The 23,083-nt window shown below is 44.3% G+C and overlaps 1 protein-coding gene across 1 annotated transcript in view; it reads left to right on the plus strand.

Annotated features, from left to right (window-relative positions):
* The window catches only part of LOC140196859 (dedicator of cytokinesis protein 2-like), a 1,243,024-nt gene that overhangs the window by 108,696 nt on the left and 1,111,245 nt on the right, over positions 1-23,083 (plus strand). The window contains exon 2 of the mRNA XM_072256747.1: positions 3,826-3,909. Within this exon, the coding sequence (XP_072112848.1) occupies positions 3,826-3,909 (84 nt within the window). The remainder of the gene's footprint in view (positions 1-3,825; positions 3,910-23,083) is intronic.

The raw sequence follows: 23,083 nt of genomic DNA on the forward strand, positions 1-23,083 counted from the left end.
GAGCACATCATCCAGTGATCCGCTTCGGACCTGGATTTCGCTGCCGACGAGGCCATCCTTGACCTCTCTAAATTAGCTCGACTCTCAGAGCAATCCACCCTCGCACCCAGGTTAGCTGGACATCTTAAACTGGAAGTTTCCCCTTTCTGGAGCCTGATGAAGGGTCCTGGCCTGAAACGTTGAGTGTTACTTCCTCTCTATATGCGCTGCCTGACCTGCTGAGTTCCTCCAGCACTCTTTGTGTGGTGCTGCTGTTGAGATAATCTGTCATTGTTGCTCATGTTGCCGTTAGTAGGATGACACTACTGTATAACATGGACATTCCTGCTTGTTCAATAACAGTCAAAGCACTTAAAACCATATTAATCATTTGATAACAGTTTAATGTGAAAAGATGATCTGGATAAAGGCAAGTATCATTAATTTATTGCAATACTTCATTTCTGCATTTATTTCCTCCTTTCTCCTTTGAGATTAATGATTTTCTTCTGAATAGTAATCTACATCATCAATTCATGAGTGAATCCAAAACTGTTCTGCTTGATTTCAGTTCTGTTTTGTACAAGGCTTTGAGTTCTGATACCATTTTGCCACACTGAGGTTTATTTATTTGGAGATATAGCACTTCTGGTTTGGTCGCTGGCTGCTTGAGCATGGTTTTCGGTCGGGGGCCAGACACTTGGAGAGATTTGGCGGGGGTGAGGGGCAGGTGCCTGGCGCTCGGGCGGGGGCCGTGGTCGAGTGGTCGGTGACTTGGGCCAGCTCCCCCACCGGACTTAGTCTGGTGAGGAGGGTGTGAGGACACCCAGCAGGACTGAGAAAAAAACAAGGCCTGACAAAGGGTGGATGGGCTCCTTGTGAGCCAACGGCCATCTTCCATGGAAGAGATTAAAGCCTCACCAGATAGCTACGAATCGTATGCTATGCGCCTAGTTAGAAGAGACATGATGAACTTGGGCGCTGCACCGTGTGCCTGGACCTGCCCAAGGCCTCCGCCTAAGGAAGGGCCGAGCTCGAAGAAGCGGCCGCGGCTGGAGGCTGACACGGCCTCGGGCTCAAGTTCAGCGGGGGCGGCGGCGGGTGGTGCCAAGGCGGTCAGTGAGAACAAACTGGAGGAGAGGTTGTACTGGGTGCTCTCGCAAGATCGAAGAAAGTGGAGGTGCATAGCCACCAACCCCAGATTCAGGACGGCACCCACTGACTGACTGATAGCACGCTAACAGGCCCTTCTGGCCCACATCGCCCAATTATACCCATGTGACTAATTAAGCAACAAACCCATGTGTTCACAAATTCGAAGTAAATTTGTTATCAAACTACCTCTGTGTCACCATGTTCTATCCTGAAATTTATATTTTTATGGTCATTCACAGTAAAGAAAAGAAAAACAATAAAGCCAATGAACAACTACACACAGCAAAGATGGACAAACAGCCAATGTGCAAATGACAGCAAAGTATGTCAATACGAAGAGAAAAAAACAAAATAATAATGATAGATAAATAAGCAATAAATATCAAGATCATGAGTTGTAGAGTCCTTGAAAAAGAATCCATAGGCTGTGGAAACAGTTCAGTGTTTGGGTGAGTGAAGTTATCCTCACTGGTTCAGGAGCTTGATGGTTGAGAGATAATAACTGAGCCTGAAGCTGGTGGTGTGGGACTTGGGGCTCCTGCACCTCCTTTGCAATAGTAGCAGTGAGAAGGGAGCCTGGATGGTGGGGGTCTCCGATGATGGATGCTGCTTTCCTGCAACATTGCTCTTTGTAGATGTGCTCAATAGTGCGGGGACTTTGGAATGTAGGAGGAAAATGGGGCACTCTGAGAAAACCCATGTGGTTATGGGGAAAATGTACAAACTCCTTACAGACAGTGACGGGAATTGAAAACCAATTTCTGGTACAATATCTAAAACTTTTAGAAACTTCTATATTTGTCTATTGGGCGTATATTGGCTGGCTGCATCACAGCCTAATATGGAAGCATCAATGCCCTTGAACAGAAAACCCTCCGAAAGGTGGTGTATACAGCCCAGCCTATCATGGGTAAAGCCCTCTCCACCATTGAGTACATCTACACAAAACATAGTTGCAGGAAAGCAGCATCCAACATCAGGGACCCCCACCACCCAGGAAATGCTATCTTCTCACTTCGGCCATCAGGAATATGGTACAGGAGCCTCAGGTCTCATGCCACTGGGTTCAGGAACGGCTATTACCCTTCAATAATCAGGTTCTTGAACCACACAGCCGTCATACCACTCAGGAAGGAGACGCATTCTGTCTCTTAGAGATGAACGTACTTTGGCGCGAAAAGTGCAAATCAATCCCAGAACAACAGCAAAGGACCTTGTGAAGATGCTGGAGGAAACAGGTAGACAAGTATCTATACCCACAGTAAAACGAGTCCTATATCGACATAACCTGAAAGGCTGCTCAGCAAGGCAGAAGCCACTGCTCCAAAACCGCCATAAAAAAGCCGGACTACAGTTTACAAGTGCACATGGGGACAAAGATCTTACTTTTTGGAGAAATGTCCTTTGGTCTAATGAAACAAAAATGGAACTGTTTGGCCATAATGACCATCATTATGTTTGAAGGAAAAAGGGTGAGGCTTGCAAGCCAAAGAACACCATCCCATCCGTGAAGCATGGGGGTAGCAGCATCATGTTGTGGGGGTGCCTTGCTGCAGGAGGGACTGGTGCACTTCACAAAATAGATGGCATCATGAGGAAGGAAAACTATGTGGATATATTGAAGCAACATCTCAAGACATCAGCCAGGAAGTTAAAGCTTGGTCGCAAATGGGTCTTCTAAACGGACAATGACCCCAAGCATACCTCCAAAGTTGTGGCAAAATTGCTTAAGGACAACAAAGTCAAGGTATTGGAGTGGCCATCACAAAGTCCTGACCTCAATCCGATAGAAACTTTGTGGGCAGAACTGAAAAAACATGTGCGAGCAAGGAGGCCTACAAACCTGACTCAGTTACACCAGTTCTGTCTGGAGGAATGGAACAAAATTCCAGCAACTTACTGTGAGAAGCTTGTGGAAGGCAACCCAAAACGTTTGACCCAAGTTAAACAATTTAAAGGCAATGCTACCAAATACTAACAAAGTGTATGTAAACTTCTGACCCACTGGGAAAGTGACGAAAGAAATAAAAGCTGAAATAAATCATTCTCTCTCCTATTATTTTGACATTTTACATTCTTAAAATAAAGTAGTGATCCTAACTGACCTAAGACAGGGAATGTTTTCTAGGATTAAATGTCAGGAATTGTGAAAAACTGAGTTTAAATGTATTTGGCTAAGGTGTATGTAAACTTCTGACTTCAACTGTATGTAACATATATGTACTTTGATAATGAATTCTCTTTGAACTTTAAACTTAAAGCGTTACGCCAACCATTGACGCTACAGTGCCGCTTCAGATTCACCTTAAATATACATGTGCATCGAAACATTGAAACATGAAGTGAAATGTGTTGGTTGCATCAAAGATCAATACGGTTCCCAGGATATGCTGGGGGCAGATCACAAGTATCATCACGCTTCCGGCGCAAACATAGCATGCTCTCAATTCAATAACCCTAACCCATATGACTTTAGAATGTGGGAGGAAACTGGAGCACCTGGAGGAAATCTACATAGTCATGAAGAGAACATACATTCTCCCAACAGACAATGGTGGAAATGAATCCAGGTGGCATTACATGAACCACTACCTACTGTGTCATAGTTTTTGATCTTTATTTTCTATTTTTGTTTGTTATACTATTGCATTTTTGCTTTGCTAAGTAAAATTCTCTTGTTTCTCTTTTCAGCGGTGTGGAATTTTATGCCAACTCATGAGTGTCATATCCCCCTGCAAATTGGAGACACGGTCCACATCCTTCAAGTGTTTGAAGGTAAGTGTGCCTTCATTGAAATTCAAGGCCACCTGTCGCCCTTTTGTTATAGGTTCATAGAGTTATACAGCATGGAAACCCGCCCTTCAGAGCAACTCATTCATGCCAACCAAAATGCCTACCTACATGGGTCTCATTTGCCGTATTCCTCCTGAACTTTCCTATCCATGAAACTGTCCAAATGATTTGTAGAAATTTGTACAAGACGTTTTTCCCAGGGCACAAATGCCTGTTATGAAAAGGGCATCTTTTTAAAGTAATGAGAGGAAGTATAGCAGGGATATCAGATGTATGATTTTTACACAGAGAGTGGTGGGTGAGTGGAATGCACTGCTGGGGGTGGTGGTCAAAGCAGATACTTAGGGGACCTTGAGGAGATTTCTAGATAGGAACTTGGATGAAAGAAAAATGGAAGGCTATGTGGGAGGGAAGGGTGAGATTGATCATGGAGTAAGTTCAAAGGTTGGCATAATTTCATGGGTAAAGGGACCTGAACTGTGCTGTGCTATTCTATATACTTTGGAACATGAAATAGAAATGTGGGCCATGCACAAATGAAACAGGGAGCTGTGGACATGTGTACATTCCTCTAAGTCAATGACTCAGATGATGGAATAGATGGCTTTGTGGCAACGTTTGCAGATGATACGAAGATAGGTGGAGGGGCAGGTAGTTTTGAGGAAGTAGGCTACGGAAGGACTTGGACAGATATAGAAGTGTATGGTCATGCACTTTGGTAGAAGAAAGAACTGGAGGGGAAATTTTTAAAAATCTGAGGTGCAAAGGGACTTGGGAGTTCTCGTGCCAATTCCCTATTCCCACAATTTGCAGGTTGAGTCAGTGGTAAGGAAGGCAAATGTGGTCTTAGCATTCATTTTGAGAGGACTAGTATATAATTATGGGAACGATTGAAGGGAAGAAAGCAAAAGGAAGGCAAAGACAAATGATGATGGAGACAGCAGCCAGAAAACTGGAAATGAATACCAATGAATTGATCCACTTGACCCGAAACAAGGGTGTGTGGGCCATGGCAGTCAAAGCTCAAAGTGGGCACGGCACCTGATGATGATGATGATGATGAGTATATAAAAACAAGGATGTAGTGTTGAGGCTTTATCAGGCACTGGTAAGGCCTCACTTCGAGTATTGTGAGCAGTTTTTAGCCCTTCATTGAAGAAAGAATGTGCTGAGATTGTAGAGGGTTCAAAGGAGGTTTACAAAAATGAGTCTGGGACTGAAAGGCTTGTCATATGAAGTGCGCTTGATGGCTCTGGGCCTGTATTCACTGGAATTCAGAAAAATGAGTGGTGACCTCAATGAAACCAATTGAATGGTGAAACGCAGCAGATTGGGGCTGAGAGGGAAATGGATCAGCCATGATGAAATGGCAGAGCAGACTCGATGGGCCAAATGGCCTAATTCTGCTCCTCTGTCTGATGGTTTTATTGTCTTAACACAATCCTGTTTACCAGCAATTAGTCTAAGTGCCTCCATGTCTTTGTGCTTAACGCTCTTAACTAAATACACTGAAAATGTTGTGAGTGTACCTGGCTCCACAACACTCTCAGGCCTTTCTCTTTTACTGCCTTGCTTTTCCATATCCCATTAGCATTCCCACTACCTCAGTGTCATGATGTGATGGGTGATCTGTACAGACGGCATTCTTCCCTCGGTACGTGACAATAATTGACGTGTCAATTTACCAGTCAGTTCCAAATCCCACCCACCCTCCAGGTGAAAATTACTTCACTGGATCCCCCTTACATGTCTTTACACTTAATATTTTATACTATGTATCTGATTAAATGGAAATCTCATTAAATTGTTCTTACTTATTGCCTGTTACATCGTTTAGGGCAGCAATGAAGATCCTCCATCTCTGTACAGAGGGATTCTTCACTGCTGTTTTTGTAACAATTGTTTATTGCCCAGTCAGGGTTGTTGGCCTTGAGCTGAACCCCCAAACCTGGAGGACCTGTGGGCCACTCTTAGTCTGGTCTCTACCCTTTGTCCTGTTTGGCATGGGTAACTCTACCAAAACCCAAAGCACAAGGCCCTTAAACCAGCCGACTTAGCTCTCCGAGACATTGAGGCATGCAAGTCTCCAAACTCTAAGACAAGGTTGTGGTGCACTAGGAGGATAAATTGGTCAGCAGATACAGAAATCAGAATTAAATACAGTCAGCTTTTGTTTGTTGTTACAGTAAAGACATCATGTCAAAGACAGGCTACGTGAGAGAGCAGTGGTGTTTGAACAGACCTTTATTCACGGATTGAACAGGATGTCACTCACTGCACCAGATACTGAGACTGGTGGTTTCAAGGTTAATTAAGGAAACTGCCCCACGTTCACCAAAGTCAGCTTCTCAATACAATCTGCGACAGGCCATTTAACTGTGTAATTACAAAATGGAATGCGATTGAACTGACGGGAGAGATAAGGGAGAATCTGCAGTTCATGTTCTCTTTATTACTTATTTACATGTTATTTGTACAATTTTTTTCTTCTTTTGCACATTGATTGTCTTGGTCGTGTGGGGTTTTGGTGGATTCTATTGTGTTTCTTTGTTTTGTGGTTGTCTGCAAGAAGATGAATCAAAATGTTGTATATGGTATACATACTTTAATAATAAATGGACTTTGAAACTTTGAAGTGCGACACCAACAATGGTAAAAATCAGAATGGATTATTATAAATGTACATAGGCTAACTTTTAAAACCCTCAGGATTGGGACATAATGTAAGCAATCAGCAATTGCAGCTCTTTGGATTCTTAAACCACCAATCTATGACTGCTATAATGGAACATAATTTTAAGGTGATTGGAGGAAAATACAGCGGAGATGTCAAACGTGGGTTTATTTACCTGGAGTGTTGGGTGCGTGGAACCCAAGGGTTCCACAGACTTCCGTGTCATCGTGATTCAAGCGCCACCCAGGGGTGGTGGTACAGGCAGGTGCATGAGGGACATTTAAGAGGCTACCAGACAGGCACATGGATAATAGAAAAAATATAGCATTAAGTGGTAGGGAAGGTTTAAGTTGATCTCAGGCGATGTTAAAAAGTTGGCACAACTTAGTAGGCTGAAGGGACAGTACTGTACACAAGAAAATCTACAAATGCACGAAATCTAGAGCAGCACACAGAAACTGCTGGAAGAACTCAGCAGGTCAAGCAGCATCTATGGAATAGAATAACCAGTCAACATTTTGGGCTGAGACCCTTCTTTAGGGAAGGGTCTTGAAGAAGGGTCTCTGCCTGAAACGTCGACGGTTTACTCTTTTCTATAGTGCTGATGCTGCCTGACCTGCTAAGTTCCTCCAGCATTTTGTGTGAGCTTCTGCATAAATTGTACTGAAGGTTTTCTCTGCTCTGTGTTTACAAATCCCTACCTCTGTAACTCTTGTATATGAGCTCACCAGTTCGTGCACATCCCAAAATTTAATTACACAGCTATTAGAGTCATAAAGTAATTTTGTGTACCATCAGCAGAACCTAGGCAGTAAAGCAATGAATGTAAAATGACTGTGTCTTCAAAGAAGCATTTACTGTACATTTGGTACAGGGAATGAGATGAAATTGGCAGCACTGTTCTCTCTAATCTATACGGGTGTGCTGCCGTGCTGTAACTGAAATGCCTTTGTGCACATTACCTTTGTTGACTTTTATATACAGTACTGTACTGTGCAAATATCTTAGGCTAGAGTGCCCAAGACATTTGCTCATTACTGCATTTGTCAGTGCGGAGCGGAGAGCGAGTTTGTAAATCTGGCTGGAGCAAAAGATGTTGGGAATGGCAGGGGTGGAGCGCTGCGGGAGGGGTGTGGGACAGGTGGCAGGTGGCCATGGGTGGGGGTTGGCACAGGTGTAGACACACACTACCCTGAGACACCAGGCAAGATCATTTGATTCCAAACAATTGGTTTATTGATCATCACAGAGAGTCCCTCTGGTGCTTCCCGCTCCCTCCCCTCTCCCTATCCCCTTCCCACTCTCAGTTCACAATAGAGACCCATATCAGAATCAGGTTTATCATCACTCATATATCTCATACATGTCATGAAATTTGTTTTTTTTTGCAGTAGTACAGTGCAAAAGCCTCAAACATTCAAACTGTATATACAGTATGTGCCTAAGGTTTGCACAGTACTGTAATGTTAATATGATTTTGAAATATGTTAATATCATTGGGAAATACCCTGTATTTAATTATGTGTTAATATAAACCGTACATATTTGAAATAATAAACATACCACAACATTTGAAATTTTAGAACTTCAATGTATTTCCATTGTCAGTGTTTCTGGATACAACACTGTTATAGTATGTGCAGAATGCAAGCTGGTAGCTCCTTGTTAATGAACTGCTGGCCTGCTGAATGCCAACGCCATCTAGTCAAAGCATTTCATTTTTACCATTGTGCCTGTCAGTTGTTTTCACTGGCTAACATTGATTACTTGTCTTGTGAGTTGTAGTTTGTGTTTGTTTGATATTCATGTTACAAAAAAAATCATTTATGGTGCCGTGCAGTGTTCAGGCCATGTAAAATTTCTCTTCAGAGCAATAGGTGGTCCATGCATTTGTAAGAGTTATTGGAGTGATTGTTGGCTGGAAGACAGGTTAAAAGAGGCATCTTAAAGAGTAGAGGGAGATTAAGGGAATTACCTGCATTTCTGGAGAAAAATTCCAACTTTCAGGGACTTGGTAACTGAGGTATATCTCTCTCAGAGAATTGAGTACAGGAGTTGGGATGTTGCATTGAAGTTGCATAAGACTTTAGTGAGGCATAATTTGGAGTATTGTGTGCAGTTTTGGTCACCTACAGGAAAATTATCAATAAGATTGAAATAGTGCAGAGAAAATTTATAAGGATTTTGCCAGGACCTGAGTACTTGAGATTTATAGGGAAAGGTAGAACAGGTTAGGAGTTTATTCCCTAGAGTGCAGGAGAATGAGGGGAGATTTGATAGAGGTATACAAATTTATGAGTGGCATAGATAAGGTAAATGCAAGCAGGCTTTTTCCACTGAGTTTGGTTCAGACTTGAAACAGAGGTCATGGGTTAAGGGTGAAAGGTGGAATATTTAAGGGGAACCGGGGGAGGGGGAGGGGGGGGTAGCATGCACATATAGGACGAGCTGCCAGCAGAAGTGGTGAATATGGGTTTGATTTCCCCATTTAAGGGAAATTTGGATGAGTAGATGGATGGGAGGAATATGGAGAGCGATGACCCAGGTGGGTGGACAGAAGAAACAGTTTGGCATGGATTGAATAGCCTGAAGAGCCTCCTTCTGAGCTGGAATGCTCTATGCCTCCATAAGACTTGGGAACAGGAACTGAATCAGCCCACTCGGCCCATCAAGTCTGCTTCACTATTCCATCATGGTTTATCATCCCTCTCAACCCCATTATCCTGCCTTCTCCCCGTAACCTTTAATGCTCTTACCAATCAAGAACCAATCAACTTCCTCTTCAAATATATCAAACGACTTGGCCTCCACAGCTGACTGCAAATGCAGTGTTTTGTAACATTGCAGAAAATGCAATCACAGTCTGATTTATCCGGGTACTAGTCTCGTGAATGGTCGCACTCCCTGTACGACGGGTTTGCCCTTTCTTAGTTAAGGAGAGTTGGAGTGGCTTGGTCGCTGTAATTCAGCGGTGAGCTGCTGGAGAATTCTCATCCGTTTGCTCCGCCGCTCGTTGACGCTGTTCAAGTAATTTGCCGGCTGAAGACTTGTGCATTGACAATCAACGTGTAGAGCGCTGAAGAGGGCTAGGTGGCAGAGCGAAGAAAAAAACAAATTGATGACCAATTTGGAAAGGTTTAAAAGATGAGTGAATTCCTAAATAGACTCAGCACAAACAGGCACCGGGGAAGCCTGTCATCATTTTAACATCCACTGGGTTATTTTGTGCGTGCTCGGTGTATTAAGGGTACATATACAGTAATCCGGAGGCTTGATCCAGAGACAGGTTTAAATCCCATTATGGGAGCTTGGGGAGTTCTCTTCAGTTAATTAAATAACTGCGGAGCAAAATCAGTAATGGTGTCGGTGAAGCTATCAGCTTGATTTATGAGTGACTGAAGAGGAAAATAAGGATTGGAATTGGTTTCTTATTGTCACATGTATCGAGATACAGTGAAAAGTTTGTCTTGAATAATGTTCATACAAATCAGGTCATTACATAGTGCATTGAAGAGCAACAAGGTGAAAGAATAACAATGCAGAGTAATGTATAACAGCAACTGAGAAAGTGCAGTGTAGGCAAATAATAATGAGCAAGATCATAAGGAGGTAGATGGCAAGGTCAAGATCACCCTTCTGCCCTATCACTGCACTCTAAACACTTTAATCCACCTTTTATTATGCTGTTTATGTTGCAAAATACATGTAACATAATGTTACAGTTATATAAGACTTTGGTTAGACCCCACTTGGAGTACTGTGTTCAGTTCTGGTCACCTCACTAGAGGAAAGATGTGGATACTATAGAGAGAGTGTAGAGAAGATTTACAAGGATGTTGCCTGGATAGGAGAGCATGCCTTATGAGAGTAGGTTGAGTGAAATTGGCTTTTTCTCCTTGGAGCGACGGCGGATGAGAGGTGACCTGATAACGGTGGAAAGGATGATGAGAGGCATTGATCATGTGGATAGCCAGAGAATCTTTCCCAGGATTGAAATGGCTAACACGAGGGGGCATAGTTTTAAGGTGCTTGGAAGTAGGTACAAGAGGGATGCCAAAGCTAAGTTTTTCACAGGGAGAGTTGTGGGTATGTGGAATGCACTGACAGCGATGGTAGAGGCAGATACAATCGGGTCCTTTGAGAGACTCTTAGATAGAGATTAGATTAGATTAGATTAGATTCAACTTTATTGTCATTGTGCCGAGTACAGATACAAAGCCAATGAAATGTATTTAGCATCTGACCAGAAGTGCAAAGAATAGTGTTATTTACAAAACAACTGCGAATGAAAAAAGTGCTACAGCACACAAATATAAAAGTACTGAGAGGTTCAGCAGTGTCACAGCCTCAGGGAAGAAGCTCTTCCTGTGCCTGCTGGTGCGGGAGCGGAGGCTCCTGTAGTGCCTACCGGATGGGAGGAGAGTAAAAAGTCCATGGTTAGGTTGAGATGCATCCCTGATAATGCTTTTCGCCCTGCCCAGGCAGCGTTTATGGTAGATGTTCTCAATGGTGGGCAATTGGGCGCTGATAATCCGCTGGGCAGTTTTCACCACACGCTGGAGTGCTTTGCGGTCCGATACGGGACAATTGTCATACCACACTGAGATGCAGTTGGTGAGTATGCTCTCAATGGTACAGCGGTACATGGAACTTAGAAAAATTAGGGCTCTGTGCTAGGGAAATTCCAGGCAGTTGCTGAAGTAGTTTACATGGTTGGCACAGCATTGTGGGCCGAAGGGCCGGTAATGTGCTGTAGCTTTCTATGTTCTATGTTTTATATATTTATGCACATTATATTCCACATCTATGCTTTATCTTTATTTTTATCTAGTTTTTATTCTGTATGATTGACGAATGTTTTTGTTTTTGGTGCATGCAAGCATAGAAACATAGAAAACCTACAGCACAATACAGGCCCTTTGGCCCACGATGCTATGCCGAACATGTACTTACTTTAGAAATTACCTAGGGTTACCCACAGCCCTCTATTTTTCTAACCTCCATGTACCTATCCATGAGTCTCTTAAAAGACTGTTGTATCTGCCTCCACCACTGTCGCCGGCAGCCCATTCCACACACTCACCAGCCTCTGGGTAAAAAAATTACGCCTGACATCTCCTCTGTACCTACTTCCAAGCACGTTAAAACTGTGGCCTCACGTGTTAACCATTTCAGCCCTGGGAAAAAGCCTCTGACTATCCACACGATCAATGCCTCTCATCATCTTATACACCTCTATCAGGTCACCTCTCATCCTCCGTCGCTTCAAGGAGAAAAGGCCGAGTTCACTCAGCCTATTCTCAAAAGGCATGCTCCCCAATCCAGGTACCATCCTTGTCAATCTCTTCTGCACCCTTTCTATGGTTTCTACATCTTTCCTGTAGTGAGGTGACCAGAACTGAGCACAGTACTCCAAGTGGGGTCTGACCAGGGTCCTATATAGCTGCAACATTACCTCTCGGCTCCTAAATTCAATTCCACGATTGATGAAGGCCAATGTACCGTATGCCTTCTTAACCACAGAGTCAACCTGCGTAGCAGCTTTGAGTGTCCTATGGACTCAGACCCCAAGATCCCTCTGATCCTCCAAACTGCCAAGAGTCTTTACATTAATACTATATTCTGCCATCATATTTGACCTACCAAAATGAACCACCTCACACTTACCTGGGTTGAACCCCATCTGCCACTTTTCAGCCCAGTTTTGCATCCTATTGATGTCTCACTGTAACCTCTGACAGCCCTCCACACTATCCACAACACCTCCAACCTTTGCGTCATCAGCAAATTTACTAACCCATCCCTCCACTTCCTCATCCAGGTCATTTATAAAAATCACGAAAAGAAGGGCGGTCCCAGAACAGATCCCTGAGGCACAACACTGGTCACCAACCTCCATGCAGAATATGACCCATCTATAACCACTCTTTGCCTTCTGTGGGCAAACCAATTGAGGATCCACAAAGCAATGTCCCCTTGGATCCCATGCCTCTTTACTTTCTCAATAAACCTTACATGGTGTACCTTATCAAATGCCTTGCTGAAATCCATAAACACTACATCTACGGCTCTACCTTCATCAATGTGTTTAGTCACATCCTCAAAAAATTCAATCAGGCTTGTAAGGCACGACCTGCCTTTGACAAAGCCATGCTGACTATTCCTAATCATATTATACCTCTCCAAATGTTCATAAATCCTGCTCAGGATCTTTTCCATCAACTTACCAACCACTGAAATAAGACTCACTGGTCTATAATTTCCTGGGCTATCTCTACTCCCTTTCTTGAATAAGGGAACAACATCTACAACCCTCCAATCATCTGGAACCTCATTGCCAGAGGATCAGTAATCTCCTCCCTCGCTTCCCACAGTAGCCAGGGTACATCCTGTCTGGACCTGGTGACTTATCCAAATTTAAGCTTTCCAAAATCTCCAGCACATCCCCTTTGTTAATGTCTATATGATCAAGCTTTACAGTCCACTGTAAGCCATCCCTACAGTCGCTAAGGTCCTTTTCCGCAGTGAATACCGAAGCAAAGTATTCATTAAGTATCTCTGCTATCTCCTCCGGGTTCATACACACTTTTGCACTGTGACACGATGTGGCATCAACACAGCACAGCAAATTCCTAATATATGCAAGTGTATGCCCTGCGGCCTCTTTATTAGCAACAGGAGGAACCTAATAAAGTGGCCATTGACTGTATTTCTATATGTTCATAGTCTTCTACAGCCGTAGCCCATCCATCTTAAGGGTCAATGTGTTGTTCATTCAGAGATGCTTTTCTGCACACCACTGTTGTAATGTGTAGTTATTTGAGTTACTGATGCCCTCCTATCGACTTGAACCGGTCTGGCTATTGTCCTCTGGCCTCTCTCATTAACAATGTGTTTTCACCCATAGAACTGGATGTTTTTTTTTGTTTTCCTCATGCAACTTTATTTTATTCTTTATTTTACTTTGTTTTTCTCGATCACTTTATTCTCAATCGGCATTTTCTGAGACACTCAAACCACCCCCTCTGGCTCCAACAATCACTCCACAGTCAAAGATACTCAGATCACAATTCCTCCCCATTGCGATGCTTGACCTGAGCAATAACTGAACCTTTTGACTACGTCTGCATGCTTTTCTGCATCCATTTGCTGCCACATGATTGGCTGATAACATATTTCAAGATTATTCAATGTCATTTCTAATATACAGCTGTAAAGGAGAACAAAGTGATTGTTACTCCAGATCTAAAGGATGAAAGGCCTAGGTAGTGTAGGTATGAAGAGGAGGTTACAGCCTTAGAATAGAAGGACATCCCCTTAGAACAGAGATGAGGAATTTCTTTTGCCAGAGCTTGGTGAATCTGTGGAATTCATTGCTGAAGAGAGCTGTGGAATCCATTCATTGGGTATACTTTAAGTGGACTTTGGTAGGTTCTTGATTAGTCAGGGCGTCCAAGGTTGTGGTAAGAAGGCTGGAAAATTGAGTTAGGAGGGATAACAAATTAGCCATGATGGAATGGCATAATTCTGCTGCAATGTCTTAGGGTCTTATAGATCTGACGTGGCACAAAAAAAGCACAGTAAGATAAAGAACAGAAAGATAGCTTGTATGCCTGGATTGTTTGTTTGCCCATAAAGTGACACTAAGCACAGGAGTGTCTGTAGATAAGGGGACTGACAGGAAATGATAAAGTTGTGGTGGTTAGGGTGTGGAGGGGGTAGGTTAGTGGGTTACTCTGTCATTTTAAATTGCTCTGTGATGAGGCTGGGGTTAAATCGGTGGGTCGCTGAGAGATGCGGCTCGGTGAGCCAAGGAAGCCTGTTCTGTGCTGTCTCTCTAGATAAATAAATCAACACACTGGTGTACCTAATAAAGTCTATATTGCTGAATAAAGATGATGCTTCATCGTATTGTACTAGGGAGCCATTTAGTAGTCTTTTCACAGCGGGGTAGGAGTTGCCTCCAATCCTGCTTCTTTACCTGGCTGTAGAATCTATGTGAGTTTTTAAAAAAAAATTACGTAGTGACACAGCGTGGAAAAGGCCCTTCCAGCCCCTTGAGCTGGGCAACCCCAGCAATCCCAATCAACCCTGACTTAACCCTAGCCTAATCACAGGACAATTTATAATGTCCAATTAATCTACCCGCTGATTCTTTGGACTGTGGGAGGAAGCTGGGGAATCTGGGGAAAACCCACATAGTCCATGGGGAGGACGTACAGAGGACACCAGGATTGAACTCCGATGCCCTGAGCTGTAACACTGTGATGCTAACCGCTGTGCTGCCATAGTTGCCAAGACTCTCATTATGCTCTGGACGGTCGGGGGTAAGCAATTAGTTTTGGGCGTCCCAGGGAATGAATTGAAAACAAAACAGCAGTTACATCAAAGTTCTGGTCATCAGGACTACCTTGTGTCAGAATAGCCATGGCAACCTGCTTCATTTCCTCGTTCCATTTGTGTCTGCCCCGTAAAGCAACACACAATGTCCCTTTGAGTCCTTTTGACTCAACTGGTCCATGCCAACCAGGGTGCCCATCAAAGCTACTCTCATTTGCCAGTGATATGTCCTTCTAAATCTTTGGAGTTCATCTACCTGTCCAGCCTGGAGATAACTGAGTAGTTTGTGAGAAAGCGGTGAAAACAGAATGACTGACAGAATTTTAGAAATGTCTAGACCAACACTTCAATCTTTGGGCCATCTGCTGCAAGGTGGGATTCATACTGCTTGGCATGGATGCAATGGTCTGAGTGGCTTGTTTTGTTGCTCACTGCCATGTAAATTCCTGACACAAGCAATGCTGTGTACTGTGGACCACTTCAGATGGACGGACACACACACACACACACACACACACGTGCAGTAGTGAGTTACTGGGCCTTCAGGCTTGCTTCACCGTTCAACATGACCATGGTCGATCTGTTCTAGGCCGAATTTCTTCTCTATACCCATATCCCCCAATCTTTCAAAAATCCACCCACCTCTTCCTTAAATACCCATAATGATCCAGTCATCACGGCCATCTGGGGTAGAGAATTCCAGATCACCACCCTCAATGTCCAGTTCTTACATAGATCTTTGTAACTGATCTTTGAGCCTTCAGCAGAACCCCTGTTCAGGCCTCTTTAGTGCCCCTGATATTTACTTTGTGGACCATTGCCACTCCTGCCTTTGGTCATCTTGGGTTGGTGTCTGGAATTCCTTCCCTGAGGTATTCTTTCCACTGAAATTGTGTGGGACTAGAGGTCATGGGCTAAGAGTGAAAAGTGAAAGTTTTAAGGGGAACGTGAGGGGACATGTCTTCTCGCAGAGGGTTGTGAGAGTGTGGAATGAGCTGCTAGTGAGCGTTGCATGCGAGCTCGACTTCAAAATTTAAGAGACGTTTGGTTAGGTACGTGGATGGTAAGGGTATGGAGGGCTATAGTCCCGGTGCAGGTCGATGGGAGCAGGCGGTTTAAATGTTTCAGCATGGAGTAGATGGGCTGAACGGCCTGTTTCTGTGCTGTACTCCTCTGACTCTATAATGGTGCTGAGGGCTTTGGAATGTGGGAGGAAACTGGAACACCCAGGGGAAACCTCTGAGGGCTGGCTTCTGTGCTCTGTTTTTCTACTTTTCTAAGTTTCATCTGAGGTTCCTCACATGCCGAATCCTGGCCTGAAAAATTCTACTTCAGCAGACGGTTAAGAATATTTGAAATAACCAAGCCTGAACTAGGTATTGAAAGGATGCAGTGATGGGCAAAGAGCTGAGGTAGTGGTCACCTCTGAATTCTGAGCAGCCTGTCCCAAGAGCCTTACCTGGATGAAACCAGCTCTCACCTTGGGTGTTCACATCCAGTCAAGCAGTAGATGGGTCACTGAAGCTCACAGAACCTCCTTCACTTAAGAACACAATCAGCAACGCCATCTGAAGAGTTCAGACAGGTCAAGAGGAATGGCTGTGAACATATCTAATACCGATGCAGAAGGAAGGTGGTCAAGGGGGAGAGAGGGGCCACGAGATGGAGAGATTTAGCAAGGAATTTCCAAGATTATAATCTTATCAATAGAATTTACAATATATTACCAATAGAGATTTACAAGGATGTTGCCTGGATTGGGGAGCATGCCTAATGAGAATAGGTTGAGTGAACTTGGCCTTTTCTCCTTGGAGTGACGGGGGATGAGAGGTGACCTGATAGAGGTGTCTAAGATGATGAGAGGCTTTTTCCCAGGGCTGAAGTGATTGCCACAAGAGGACACAGTTTTAAGGTGCTGGGGAGTAGGTACAGAGGAGATGTCAGGAGTAAGTTTTTTACTCAGAGAGTGGTGAGTGCGTGGAACGGGCTGCCGGCAACGGTGGTGGAGACGGATACGATAGGGTCTTTTAAGAGACATTTAGATAGGTACATGGAGCTTAGTAAAATAGAGGGCTATAGGTAAGCCTAGTAATTTCTAAGGTAGGGACATGTTCGGCACAACTTTGTGGGCTGAAGGGCCTGTATTGTGCTGTAGGTTTTCTATGTTCTATGTTCTAATTAGTTATCGGTAAGTTAAGCCCATCACCCCCACTGGAACATGCCCTGATAACAGCAGCTCACCAGAGAGGTCTGTCCTGGGCCAGTCTGTCAAGTTGTCCCCAGGTGCAGCCCATCTTCTTAGCGTCAACTTCAAGGTTGCATTGACAGTTGTTCTTTGGCCAGCCTCGCTTCAGCTTTCCCTGGGCATTCTACAGTGGCGCTTGACATGGTCTTTATATTCCATGTACCACCTGTATGATAGGTGGATGATTGGCTCTGAAGTTTCCTTGGACTTGTGACTTTCACCACACGACTCCATACGTCTTCTCAGTGAAGATCCTTCCTCTCCCAGGGATGAGGTGTTTGGAGCATCTGTTGGCATTCCTGTCGCTCCAGGTTTTTTCAGGATTGAGGTTGCTAGCCCTGCGTGCAACCCTCCTCCTCCTCCTCCTCACAGCTGGGCTAGGGACTGTCTGTGGTGGAGGTAACAACAGAAGGCATAACACTCATAAGTGAGGGCTGGAGGATCTCTCTGGGGCTACTAGCTGGAAGAAATTGGTGGAAAGGGACATCAGGTCATGGAGATAATCCTGAACTGGTTTAGTCTCTGACCTGAAATGCCAACTGCCTGTTTTCCTCCATAGGTGCCACCTGGCCTGTTAAGTTTCTCCAACGTTTTGTACATGGCTAAAAACGATCATTTTCAATCTGGGAGTCAGTGAGTACGAGGTGAATATGTGTCCACGTACAGAAAGGGTAAGATCCAGAATGTACAGCTTAATGGAGGTTAGAAGTAAACTGTGGAGAATGTTGGAATTTTCCAGAAGGTGGTGACAGAACAAAAGCTGTGATTAAAAGTCTCCGTCAGAATTTAACCTATTGAAAGCAAACCCTGCTGATACTGGGATCTCTTTCTCTGATTCCTTCCCCTCTGAAGTTTGTAAGCTGTTCTCCCTACCAGGGTTCTTTGGTGCTGAGAAACAAGGAAGAGTCTGTCTGAAGTCTGTTCCCAATAGGATGCCCCACTTAATATTTGACATAGAACCGTAGAACACAACAGGACAGAAACAGGCCCTTTGGCTCATCTAGTCTGTGTGGAGCTATTACTCTGCTCAGTAATTTGACCTGTACCTGGACCATATCCCTCCATACCCCTCCCATCCATGTGCCTATCCAAACTTCTCTGTAACATTGAAATCGAGTCCCAATCCATCACTTCTGCTGGCAGCTCGTTCCACACTCTCACCATCCTCTGAGTGAAGAGATTCCCCCTCACGTTCCCTGTAAACATTTCACCTTTAACCCATGACCTCTAGTCCTAGTCTCACCCAACCTCAGTGAAAAAAGCCTGTTGCATTTACCCCATCTATGCCCCTCATAATTTTGTGTGCCTCTATCAAATCTCCCCTCATTCTCCTATGCTCCAGGGAATAAAATCCTAACCTATTCAACCTTGCCTTGTCACTTGGGTCCCCAAGTTCCAACAACATCCTTGTAAGTTTCGTCTGCACTCTTTCAATCTTATTGATGTCTTTCCTGTAGTTAGGTGACCAGAACTACCTATGTGGTTTGACATCAGCTGCTACCCTGCAGTAATTGTACGACACCTGAATAAATAAGCCTTCCCCTGTTAGTATACCCATCTGGCTGAAGTGTGCTTGCTCTCCACAATCTACACTTTGCGTGCATGTGGGCACTACTGTAGCTGATCCAACCTGGAAGTAGGAGCAACCTCCATCTGTGTAAACAGCCGCAGTTAACAGAAATGTCGCTGCATGAGATATGGTCTGCATTTCTATGGTAAGCAATGGCTCAGAGGGGACTTCCCTCTCCATCTGTCACTCAGCAACAAGTTGCATTAATCCAGCAGCTTTGAACAAGTAAAGCCTCCCAAGAGTCTTCGAGAGCCTATTACTATCAGCAGCCATTGAACCTCTTGTGCCTGCCCTGCCATTCAGTGCATTTGCTATTGGGTAATGCAGTATTGAAAGAGGCCCTTTGGCACAATTTAGATTAGATTAAATTAGCTTTATTTGCCACAAATATATTGAAACACAAGGAATACTTCATTTTCCATGGGAGGTGTGGGGTGGAGGCTGATGCTTTCTGCTGGAACAAGTGGGGAGAGGGGGAGGGATGATGGTTTGCTGGTGCTTGTGCATGGGGAGGAGATGCTTTGGGGTTTCTAACGTTCTTTCTTTTTTGTGGATATCTGTAAAGAGTGAGGATTTCAGGTTGTAGATTGTATACATTCTCTAACATTAAATTGAACCATTGAACACAGTTGGAGTTCACATGGAGCAACTAGCAAGTGTCTCCATGCATACGGCGCCAACATATCATGTCTCCTAACCCTGACCACAACCTATGTTTTCATCCAGGAAACTGGGGCACCCAGGTGAAACCCACATGTTCATGGGGGAGAACATGCTAACTCCTTACAGTCAGTGGTGGGAACGAACCCAGATCAGTGATTGTTGGTGCTCTAAGGCGATTGCACTAGCCACTGTGCTACCGTGCTGAATAAGATGTTCATCTAAGTTAATCCCACTGTATGCTTGTACACATATCACTCTAAACCGGAGGCTCCCAACCGTTTTTACGCCATGAACAAACACCGTTAAGCAAGGGGGTCAGTGGACTCCAGGTTGGAAACCCGTGCTCCAACCCTTTCCTGTCCAAATGTTTTGAGGTCATAAGACTGTTAATGGGAAGTTTCTTCCTCAGAAACTTCCTGAGGCTGCAGAAAAATGGCAAATTTTAAAAATATGTCATAATTATCAAAGGCTATTTGATCAAAATGGGTTTGATAGAAAAAGTTTGCTCACTAGTAATGGATAAGTGAGGGACATGGAAGATTGAGGAAGTGAGGGACATAGGTCATAGCACAGAACTCTATTACTCATTCAAGCTCTCCCTCTTACCCCTTCTCTTCTCCTCATTGCCCATTTAGTGCCCTTCCTTCCCTTCTCTCATAGTCCTCTCTCCTCTCTTATCAGATTCTTCCTTCAGCCCTTCCACCTATCACTTCTCCACTTCTCATGACATCCCCCTGACCTGATTTCGCCTATCACCTGCCGGCTTGTACTCTTTCCCTCACCCTACTCCCACCATGTTATTCTGCGTTCAGCCCACTTCCTTTCCAATCCTAATGGAAGGTCTCTGATCGAAATGTTGACTGTTTATTCCCCTCCATAGATGCTGCCTGACCAACTGAGTTACATCAGTACTTTCTATGTGATGCTTGAGATTTTCAGCATCTACAGAATCTCTGCTGCTGAAAATCTCAAGCAACACATTATCCACAATGGGCTTTGGCCCAACATCAGTATAAATAAAGCTGTTTTTTCTCAGCTCATTACAGCTGTCTGTGTTTGGTGCATATCCCTCGAAACCTTTCCTATCCATGGATTTCATTGTTGCAAGGGTGCCTCATACTTTTGCATAGTACTGTATTTGTAAACACGGAGCAGGGAGCGAGTTTGCAAATCTGCTGGGAGCAAAGGACGTTGGAAATTGCGAGGGTGGAGTGCCGCAGGAGGGGTGTGAGAGAGGTGGCACAGAAGGCGTGCCAAGGGCAGGGGGTGCTGTGGGTGCAGACATACTCACGCCTGAGGCACCAAGCACGGTCAATTGGTTTATTGATCACTACAGAGTGTTTTTCTGATGCTTCCCATTCCTTCCCCTCTCCCTTCCCCTTCTCCCAACCATGATCCCCCTCTCCCTGCCTCCTTCCCACCTTCTGTCCACAATAGAGACCCATATCAGAATCAGGTTTATCATCACTCACATATGTCGTGAAATTTGTTCTTTTTTGCAGTTGCAGTGCAACACACACGGAATGCTGGAGGAACACAGCAGGTTAGGCTGCAGCTGTGGAAAAGAGTAAACAATCAACATTTCGGGCCAAGACCCTTCTTCAGGATTGGAACGGAAGGGTCCTGGCCCAAAATGTCAACTGTTTACGCTTTTCCATAGATGCTGCCCGGCCTGCCGAGGTCCTCCAGCATTTTGTGTGCGTTGCTTTAGATTTCCAGCATCTGTAGACTTTCTTGCCTTTGTAGATTACTATAGAACTGTACAAATGTCTCAGGCACCCTAGCTATCTATATGCACTGAAGACTTTTACACAGTCGGGTACCTTGTACTAACAAGGAGGCAGAGCAGGTGATCCTGAGGCAAGTCAAAGACTATGGGGGCTTCTTCACGCAGAGTTTGCCATCAAAGCTATTCCCTTCCTCAATAAGCACCTTTACCCTTTCCTCCAATTCCTTCCAACACCAAAATCTATCAAAGGAAAATGGCACTGACGTAAAAGTTCAGGCACTATTTGGCATCCAGCAACAGACTTCCTTTCCCTGGGGAAAATAGACCATCTCTCCTCTCTATGCTCTTTATGCTCTAACATTACAGAGGCTGAAAATTATGATTATGATGGGCAAGTTTTTATTTTTACAGGGACATTTTGGGTGTCTGGAATGCGCTGCCTGGGTGCTGGTAGAAGCAGGCACATTAGGACTTTCAGAGATGTTTTGATAGGTTCACGAATGTGAGGAAAATGGAAGGAAATAGACATTATGCAGGCAGAAGAGATTTATTTACTAATTTAATTGGATCAGCACAACATTGTGATCTGAAAGATCCGGTTCTGTGTTCTACAAGGTCCAGAAAGAGAAAACAAGTTAGTTTTCAGTACCAGTTCGGAAGGGATGAGTAAAACAAAGGGAATATCTCTGATATGGTGAGACCAAAGTGAATTCATGGTTAGACTGGAGCAGATTGTATTACTTGCTTTCATAATGCGTTGATAAGAGTATAATTGGGGGACATGCCTGGCAGAACAGACTAATCAAAAATGAAAAGCTGACCCAAAATGATGAAATGCTGAAATGACTCCTAAACACACAGAAAATGCTGGAGGAATTCAGCAGGTCACACTGCATCTATGGAAATGAATAAACAGTTGATGTCTTGGGCCAAGACCCTTCTTCAGGACTGGGAAGGAAGGGGGAAGACACCAAAATAAAATGGTGGGGGGAGGGGAAGGAGAATAGCTGGAAGGTGATAGGTGAAGCCAGGGATGTAGGAAAGTTGAAGCTGCAGAAAATTGTGAACACAGTGCAGCACATCACACAAACCAATCTTCCATCCTTGGACTCACTTTACACCGCACGCTGTCGGAGCTGCCAGGATAATCAAGGACACGGCCCACCCAGCCAACACACTTTTCGTCCCTCTTCCCTCCAGGAGAAGGCTCAGGAGCTTGAAGACTCGTACGGCCAGATTTGGGAACAGCTTCTTTCCAACTGTGATAAGACTGCAGTACGGATCCTGACCCGGATCTGGGCCGTACCCTCCAAATATCCGGACCTGCATCTTGTTTTTTTTTGCATTACCTTACTTTCCATTTTCCTATTTTCTATTTATGATTTATAACTTAATTTTTTAATATTTACTATTGATTTGTAATCCAGGGAGCAGAAAGCGCAAAATCAAATATCACTGTAATGATTGTACGTTCTAGTATCAATTTTTTGGTGACAATAAAGTATAAAGTTAAAGGGCTGGGGAGGAAGGAATCTGATAGGAGAGGAGAGTGGACCATAGGAGAAAGGGAAGGAGGAGGGTATCCGGGGGAGATGATAGGCAGGTGAGAAGAGGTAAGAGGCCATTGTGGGGAATAGAGGAAGAGGGGCAGGGGAGGGGATTCTTTTTACTGGAAGGAGAAATCAGTACTCATGCCATCAGGTTAGAGGTTACCCAGATGGAATATAAGGTGTTGCTCCTCCACCCTGAGGGTGGCGTCATCGTGGTACAAGAGGAGGCCATGGATTAACATGTTGGAATGGGAATTGGAATAATAATCTTTGGTCATCAGGAAGTTCTGCTTTTGCTGGATGGAGCAGAGATGCTCGAGGAAGTGGCCCCCGAAATGACTCCTCCTTATTCCCCTTAAGAACGAATAAACCAATTACCCAAAGT

Source organism: Mobula birostris, chromosome 4, assembly GCF_030028105.1.
Source record: "Mobula birostris isolate sMobBir1 chromosome 4, sMobBir1.hap1, whole genome shotgun sequence".
Classification (NCBI taxonomy): domain Eukaryota; kingdom Metazoa; phylum Chordata; class Chondrichthyes; order Myliobatiformes; family Myliobatidae; genus Mobula; species Mobula birostris.